At 37.2% G+C, this 9058-nt stretch overlaps 1 protein-coding gene across 1 annotated transcript; it reads left to right on the forward strand.

Moving 5' to 3' along the window:
* The first annotated feature begins 425 nt into the window (after nucleotides 1–425).
* On the forward strand, nucleotides 426–7500 carry LOC110093050 (NADPH--cytochrome P450 reductase). Its single transcript, XM_020817806.2, has 18 exons — nucleotides 426–867; nucleotides 946–1005; nucleotides 1109–1185; nucleotides 1264–1321; nucleotides 1411–1494; nucleotides 1596–1632; nucleotides 2670–2739; nucleotides 2856–3047; nucleotides 3141–3233; nucleotides 4016–4244; nucleotides 4324–4407; nucleotides 4484–4635; nucleotides 4721–4817; nucleotides 5725–5874; nucleotides 5954–6031; nucleotides 6253–6375; nucleotides 6496–6609; nucleotides 7053–7500. Exons 1-18 carry the CDS (start codon nucleotides 538–540, stop codon nucleotides 7131–7133), a joined length of 2109 nt encoding a protein of 702 aa, XP_020673465.1. The 5' UTR covers nucleotides 426–537; the 3' UTR covers nucleotides 7134–7500.
* The last annotated feature ends 1558 nt before the right edge of the window (nucleotides 7501–9058 follow it).

Consider the following 9058-nt stretch of genomic DNA (forward strand, 5'->3'; position numbering starts at 1 on the left):
ATGAAGCCTTAAACTCAACCGAGAAAATATTAGTTACAACTTTACAAGAGGTAGAATAAAGTCTTTGATGAATATCAAAATTTAAATAGATTTACCCTTATAAGTAATAATAATAATAATATTCTAATATTTTGAACCTTCCCTACTTAAAATTACTGAATCGTTATAATTTGCCTGACTTAAATCAAGCCGACATAAAATATAAATAAATAAAAATACTGAAAATTCCAATCAAACACGGTGAGCGGAGGCTGGAGGTGCGTTGAACGGAGGATGGTAGGAGTTGGTGACTTGGTGGCATCGCTCACCCAAATGTGGCGCCACCTCTAGTCGTTCCTGGCCACACTGTTGGCAACATTAGCGGCCACACAACTGTGGTGGTTCGCGGCCTCCCTGCCCCTTTTAAAATCTTGACGCCTCCTCGGTCTTTCCTCCCTCACCAAACAGCTCTCTCCTCCTCTAGTTTTACACAGGGCGGCAGAGACAGAGAGAGAGAGAGATAGCAAATTGGATCTGCCGGCAATCTAGGGCAAGGAGATGCAGTCGGCGACGATGAAGCTGTCGGCTTTTGATCTGATGTATGCGATCCTCAGCGGGAAGCGCGGCGAGGAGACTGCTGAGGCAGAGGGCTTCATCGCTAAGAACAGGGAGCTTCTTTCTCTACTTGCGACCTCAGCTGCTGTGCTCGTCGGCTGTGTGGTGCTGCTGTTGTGGCGGCGATCAGCGGGGCAGAAGCCCGCCTCTAAAGCGGAGCCGCTGCGGCTGGCGCCGTTGAAGCAAGAGCCGAAGACGGAGGCAGACGACGGCAAGAAAAAGGTTACCGTGTTATTCGGAACACAGACCGGCACAGCCGAGGGTTTCGCAAAGGTTAGGGATTACATCCTACTGTCGCGCTAGTCATGAATATTAGTAATCTTACCCTAATGATGATGCTGCTTTTGCCAGGCTCTGGCGGAGGAGGCTAAGGCGCGGTACGAGAAAGCTTCTTTTAAAATTGTTGATCTGGTAAAAAAGTTCATTCTTTTCGGGATTCGTTCTGTGGATAAGTTTAGAGATTCGTATTAGACCGTTTTGTGTTGATGATCTCTGATTTTTCTATTTTGGGCAGGATGATTATGCAGCTGATGATGATGAGTATGAGGAGAAGTTGAAGAAAGAAACTTTAGCATTGTTTTTCATGGCGACGTGAGTTGAAAGCTCAGGAATTTTCGCTTTCTTCACAATTCTGTATTCTGGTCTTCTCTGATTATGCTGTATTTTTAGGTATGGAGATGGCGAGCCGACTGATAATGCTGCCAGGTTCTATAAATGGTTTACAGAGGTGTGTGTACTGTGTTTAAAGAATATTTATCCAGGTTTTATATTGCTCTCTGTAAATGGATAACGATGTGTTAGCTGTCGTACTTTTAGGGCGGAGAGAGGGGTATTTGGCTAGAGAATTTCTCATACGCGGTCTTTGGGCTCGGCAATAGGCAATATGAGCATTTTAATAAGGTTGAGTTTGGTTACTTTTAAATTGCTTGCTTCTTTTAATTACACGCCATTTTTTATGCTAACATCTTTTGTATGAAATATATTTTTCTGAAACTATGCAGGTTGCTAAGGTGTTGGATGAGAATTTAGCTGAAGGAGGTATATATATACGCTATTGGTTACTTAATTTTGTTTTCCCCTTTCGGTTGTTTTAGATACCATCAATATTAAGGAGAGATTATTAAGTCCGGAGTCCGGACCAGAGAACCATTTGGTTTTGTGACTGTGAACAGTAGAAGCGTAAAAAAAGTAAAAGCGCAGTGGTGAACATTAACTGTGCACAAAACCGAACAGTCCTTCGGGTCTGGACTCCGAACGTAATAATCTCTCAATATGAAGTGATCCTACTTTTTGTATAATCTTTAATCTTCTAGTACGATGAAACATATGCATCAGGGCATTTCATCCAATCCGTTTTGTGGAAAGGTGAATGGTTGCTCTGCATTTATTGCAACTCTGTTAGTTGTGGTTATCATTGCACAATAACTACGTATAGGGTGTTTTTTCTCTCTGGCTATTGGGCTTTAGCTCCTCTGTGTTGTACTCACTTACTAGCGAAGTGAGTAGTTAGAAATAAGTTAAGCTATAAATATGAAGGCTGAGCTTGTTGATTTACATTAATGCTTATTACTAACTGTAGTTTATTTATGTACTTCTAGTTTTCCTTCAAAATTTTTGACCTGGTTTGGTTTTGGATTAATGCAATTGTTTCATATATCACTTGAATCATACGACCATATTGTTTGATATTTCAGATTAAGAAGTTAATACCCTCTTCTAAGTTGAAAGTTGTTCATGAATTCCCCCATCAACTGATCCTTTTCTCTCTCACTTAACAATCTTGATTTTATGGCTACATTTCATTTATGAATCCTAATGCGCTTCTTCTTTGTTGGATGCCAATATATGTTTTTTGTAATGGTTTTAAGCAGCTAGCAATTAGGATCCACCTACTTGTCGAACAATAATGGAAACCTTTCCTTTGGACAATCTTTTGTAATCTCTTGTGTCATTGTAATTGTACTTTTTAGCATTGGTCAATGCACTCATATTGTGAAAGAAACTCCATATGTTCGTTTTAGCATCTTCAAATAATGTACTTGTTCCAGTAAAGTGAGTCACCATTTATCATATAGGTGGTAAGCGACTTGTTCCAGTCGGCCTTGGAGATGATGATCAGTGCATCGAGGATGACTTCACTGCATGGTAGGATAATCATGATTGTGCTGAGCGATTAAGCCGCTTAATTGTGGTTATAGTACATTTTCTTGTTTCCCACTTGCCCACCACTTTCAACTCTTGCATAACGTTTATGCTTGCAGGAAAGAGCAGTTATGGCCAGAGTTAGATCTGTTGCTTCGCGATGAAGATGATACATCAAGTGGAGCTACATATACTGCTGCAGTGCCTGAATATCGTGTTGTATTCATTGATCATGTAGAGTCATCACATGGGGAAAGAAATTGGAATCTTGCAAATGGCAATGCAGTTCATGACATCCAGCATCCTAGCAGGTATTGGATAAGTTAAGATAATGCTGAAAATTGTCTGTTTGGTGGGTATTGTTGCAGTTGATGGAGAAGCTAACCGTGGTTCTTTTTATGCAGAGCTAATGTGGCTGTACAGAGGGAGCTTCATACTACACTTTCTGATCGTTCATGCATCCATTTGGAGTTCGAGATAGCCGGCACTGGACTTGCGTACGTGCTATTCTGACTGTGTCCTTTAAGTTCTCCTTTCCTGATATACTGCTAATAGACCAAACTGCTGTCAGATTGTCGTGCATTGTGCCAATAGTTTGTTAGTTAGAACTCTTTTTAGTTGACTTTATAATGTCAAAAAGCCTAAATTTGTGTTTTTTCCTTGCATTTATAACAGTCAGTGACTATATATAACATAATGGTTTAAAAAGCCTGTTTTTGACATCTTTGATTTGGCTGCTATAAAAGTGTTTAATTTTCTAGTCAGCATGGCCACCATTAAATTTATTTCATTTTGTGTGTGAAATTGCCTCAGAAAACTGAAAAATATGTTTAAACTGGACAGAGTTCAGTACTTTTAGAGTTTATGACTTGATTTCTATTGGGTTTGGGCTGAAAAGTTCGTGGTGTGGTATATATGGTGCTAGTTAAATTAGAAATTTTTTGAGGGATTTGTGGTGATAGCGAAGGGATTGGGCCGCCCCCGCTGTATTGACCCTTATTATTTTTTGCATATATAAATAACTATAATTAGGTTTTTCAGGGTTATGTTTTGCGAGCTGCAACTCTTCACTTGTAATTGTGTTTTTTCGACATAGTGTCTTCTTCTCCTCCGCCTATGTTTTTTATGTCTTGGATGTTTCATGTAAATCTGTGTTTCTAGATTTTTTTTTTTCTGGTTTATTCTTAGTTTTTTTTTGTTACAAATACCTTCATAAATAGTTTGTACTGACTGTTTAATCTCTTAATTGCTAAGCTTTAGGATTTTTATTTTTCTTCAGGTATGAAACTGGAGATCATGTTGGCGTGTTTGCTGAAAATAGTGTTGAGACTGTGGAAGAGGCAGAAAACTTATTAAATTATTCTTCAGATACATACTTCTCCATTCATGCCGACAATGAAGATGGAACACCACTTGCTGGTGGCGCTTTAGCTCCTCCATTCCCATCTCCATGTACTTTGAGGATTGCACTTAAACGATATGCTGATCTATTGAGTTCACCTAAAAAGGTTTTAGTTTTTTCCTAAACCTATACATTTTTCCAGTTTTCTTTTGTTGAAAGAAATTATTTATTTATTGTATTTTTAGGCTGCCTTAGCTGCTTTAGCTGCTCATACTTCTGATCCAAATGAAGCTGAACGATTAAGATTTCTAGCTTCTCCTGCTGGAAAGGTTTGTTGTTCAATGGCCCTTTTGCTTGACATTCCTTCTGATATTTGCCTTTAAACAACTTCTACCTTTTTTTTAGGATGAGTATTCTCAATGGATAGTGGCTAGTCAGAGGAGCCTTCTGGAAGTTATGGCTGAGTTCCCATCAGCCAAGCCACCTCTCGGTGTCTTCTTTGCAGCAATAGCTCCTCGTTTGCAGCCTCGATACTATTCGATATCATCATCTCCAAGGTGAATATTGCTTGCTCTTTCGTTTATCTTCTTTTATTACAATAATGGTGAAGGTGAACTGAAGCTAATGCCTCATGGTTTGCAGGATGTTTCCCAATAGGATTCATGTGACATGTGCACTAGTTCATGGACCAACTCCTACAGGAAGGATTCACAAAGGAGTTTGCTCAACTTGGATGAAGGTATAATACTGTAAAATTTTGCTTGCCTTGTTATTGCATGTAATTTTAATTTTCAGGTTTATCGTAAAGTTTTTAATTACGCATGTTTATTTGTTTAGGCATCCTTATTTAACTAGAAAAGATGGTTCATGGAAAAGCCAGTATTTGCAAACTGACTATATCTGGAACCTTAAAAATATGAAATGTGGCATGTTTTTCCAACATTTTAGGATTTTCCTTCTAAGCTATAAATTATCTATATTGTACTTGTATTTTGTATTTATTATTAATTTTATACGCCTAAAGTTAGTGTCCAATTGCAAATAACTTCAAGTTAATCATCCAATCTGATCTTGTTTAAAAGACAGGAAATGATGTAAAGCATGCAGTTATAGGGGAAAATTCTCGTTTCAATCCCCGTGTACTTGTTTTTTCCCTTAATGGACGCACAACCACTCTCTTTCCCCTTCCTACCAATACCCAACCACCACCGCCATCACCACAACCATAACGACTTCTGCAAAACAATGTCACCCGGAATTGGACTTTTTGCTAATTTGCCTTTTGGTTTTAAATTTTTGTAGATTTGTATGATTTATTAATTTCTTATGTTTTTCCATCTCTTGTTTGTATGATATTGGATATTTGTCAAACAAAAACTTCTTGGTATTGGAACTATTTTAATAACACCAGAAACATGAAAAAATTACCAAAAAATTTGGTTCACATTTTTGAGGAAACAGAAATAGCTTCATGGAAGCCAGTTGCATTCTATTCTTGCCAAAGCTCTTACCACTAGCACAGGCAATAAGAAAATCTGCCTGGTGACAAGTTGCATCACTTTCATTTGATAGAATTATCTAATTTGTATTTCTGATTCTTATTTGAAGTTTAATTACTTAATTTGTATTTTATTTTCTACTTTCAGAATTCAGTACCCGCAGAGCAAAGCGAAGATTGTAGCTGGGCTCCTATCTTTGTAAGGCAGTCAAATTTCAAACTTCCTTCTGATAGTTCTGTGCCAATTATCATGATTGGACCTGGAACAGGATTGGCGCCTTTCAGGGGATTTTTACAGGTTAGTTCTGAACATCAATCATGGATTTAAATATCATCTGCAATACTGCTATGAATTTAACATTGTTATGTTCTGGCAGGAGAGGTTGGCACTCAAGGAGACTGGTGCTCAACTAGGACCTGCTACACTCTTCTTCGGATGCAGAAACCGCAAAATGGTGTGCTAAGTTCATGTCTCTTAAGTAAATTTAGGCTTCGTTTGGGACGGCTTTCTTTCTGCTTCTTAAAACGGTTTTTTAATACAAAATTAAAAATTTTTGTACTAAAAAGCAGCTTCAAGAAGCAAAAAAAAGGCCATCCCAAACAAACCTTTAATCTTCTATTATTATTATGATAATCAGAACTGAAGTAAGAAGTATCACTTTTGATGATTTTTTAGGACTTCATCTATGAGGAAGAGTTGAACAATTTTGTTGAAGCTGGAGCTCTTTCTGAGCTCATTGTGGCCTTCTCTCGGGAGGGAGCTGCTAAGGAATATGTCCAGCACAAGATGTTAGAAAAGGTGAAGCATAAATTCTTCTCTATGAATGCTTCTTTTTCTACATGTTTCTTCTCTCTGTATGTTGGTAATTAGAATCGTCATCTTAGTTGAATTTCTCACAAACTTATTACTTGTTAACAGGCATCTGAAATCTGGGACATTATTTCTAAACGTGGCTATATCTATGTTTGCGGTGATGCAAAAGGCATGGCTAAAGATGTCCACCGTACTCTTCATAACATAGTACAGGAGCAGGTAATAAACAAAAACTCCCTTAAACTCTTCCTCCAGTCAGGTTGCCATCAACAGAGAGATTATTCTGTGCGGACACCAGACACAGCTTACCATCCAGAGGTGAATCAGGTGCAACCACGTCGTTCAGTACCAAGCTCGGTGCTAAATAGGACCGAGCCGCGGTACCGAGTAGGAGGTGACGTGGCACATTTTCATTGGACTTTGGATGGCGTTTGGCATCCGCACAGAATAATTCATCCCATCAACAATACAAAAGTGGCCAGGTTTTAACCGGACCAGACCAGACCAAACTGACCAGTCTGAATGATTGAACCAAACATAACTAGCCGTTGTGTTGGTGAACTAGTTGCGATTTCGTATAAGTTACTGATTGATTAATTTAAGGTTCATCTCTGATACAGAAGCGCAAGTATCTAAGCCTGTTTTCTCTGATGACATGACAGGGTTCTCTTGATAGCTCAAAGACTGAAAGCCTAGTGAAGAATCTGCAAATGGAAGGGAGGTACCTGCGCGATGTCTGGTGACCAGTCTCTCTCTCTCTCACTCTGGTTCAGCATTTCAGACAACTCCTGAAACAGTTTTTAATGGAGAAATTCCAGATTCTTGCAAGCGAGATTCTGGCATAGATGCCCTTCTGCCGCCTATAAATATGAATTTAGGGACATTTTTATGATGATTCTTTTAGCAAGTAGATTTTTTTTTTTTTTAGTTTTCATTGTATTATAACATATATCATGTTATCTCCTCTCCATCCTCAGGCCAATTTGTTTGGGAGAAAATAAGTAAAAGAATATAACTATCTATATTTTTGTATTTTTGAGTGTATTATGCAGAGCTGATAGTTGTGTTCGAAACTTGGAACTTTATTATAATTACTTCAATTTTCTGCTCTGTCTCGGCCTTACCACACACATCTTAGGAATAGAATGATTATTCTCGTTTCTTTTGATTACATTTTTTTTTTTCTTGATTTGGTTTTCTATTTATTTAAAGATCATTTAATTATTTTAATTATTTAAATTAGTGTTTAAGTTGAAGGCTTTGTTTGAGTGGTTTTCTTGCTGCTTCTTAAAACAATTTTTTATACAAAATTTTTAATTTTTTTTATTAAAAGTTTGTTTTGACAAGTAATAAGAAAGCCATCTTTTGAAGGCCGAAATCTTTATTTGATTAGTTACATTAAAGTTTTTGGAATTTGTTGCTCCAATTGAAAGATGAAATGATAATGATTTTAAACTATAGAGGTTTTAAGATTGTGTGGCTAATATATTGAGCCTCTGCTTAATTAATATTGATTATGTTGATTTGCAGTGTAGATTTTAAACTTCTTAATGGAATTTTAGATTATGGTGGAAACAATGTAATAATACAAAATTTTCATTGCACAAATACCTTTTTAATTGAAAGTTAAGTGACTTGGGCAAGGGCTTTTGCCTAGAACTTTTACATATATCACCTCCAAAGTCCTTTTTTGGCTTCAAAGGAGTGTGAATTCCCTATAGTTTGATCTATAATATAGACATACAAATCAAAGTTTTCTTAGGCTTTTTGAAATCTTGATGTTATTATTAGGGTTTGATCTATAATTTTATGTATATTTGGGTTGATTTCTTCGTTAAGTTTCAAATAAATATATCACATCGGTAAGAATAAATATTTATCAAAATCATTAGGACATCAATCTCTTGCTCAATTTCTTTGTTAGGATCCAATAGCATCACCCCTTTCTCAATGCCGTATGACTTTGGTTCAACACAAATTTTGAATTTATAATCAAAGCCAACAAATATCATGAATTGAATTTGAGTCATATCAAGCATGATTTAAAAATTTTTATATTAAAATTTTGTTTTAAGAATCAATAAAAAAGTCGTCACAAACGAAGCCTGAATTCTTATAAAAAATCAATTTGATGAGAACTCAGCTCGTTTGTAGTCCTAATAATGGCCTTATATTCATATTTGAATTTATTATGCATATAAACTAAGTGCTTATCCCACTTTTCATCGAAGTTGTTTAGCTAAATTCATGAAGAAAATTATTTATTCACATCAATATATATATTTTTTAATTTCTTCCTATCCCAAATTTGGCTTTAAATTATATACTTTTAAAAACATGCATAGCAAATTTAACATTAAAGGCCAAGTTTAAACTAAATGGTTTCTAGCAATTTCTTGCCGGCTCATGCCGAGCGCTCTGAGGTTGCCCTAGCCGCCTCTCCGCTTCTGTGTTGTTTTCTTCCCCTTCACTGGCCGCCACCGGCCTTATGCCGGTGGCCTCCATGGTCTCGCTTGATCCATCCTCCTTCCCTCCCTTGGGTCAAGCCTCTACTCCTGTCATCCCTTCTGCTCCTCGGGTTTTAGATCGTCTTTGGTCTAACATAGTCGATGAGCCTCAACCTGCCGCTCCTCATATCCCGGTTTCGCTTATAGAAACTCCAGAGGAG

Source organism: Dendrobium catenatum, unplaced genomic scaffold (assembly GCF_001605985.2).
Source record: "Dendrobium catenatum unplaced genomic scaffold, ASM160598v2 fragScaff_scaffold_621, whole genome shotgun sequence".
NCBI classification, from domain to species: domain Eukaryota; kingdom Viridiplantae; phylum Streptophyta; class Magnoliopsida; order Asparagales; family Orchidaceae; genus Dendrobium; species Dendrobium catenatum.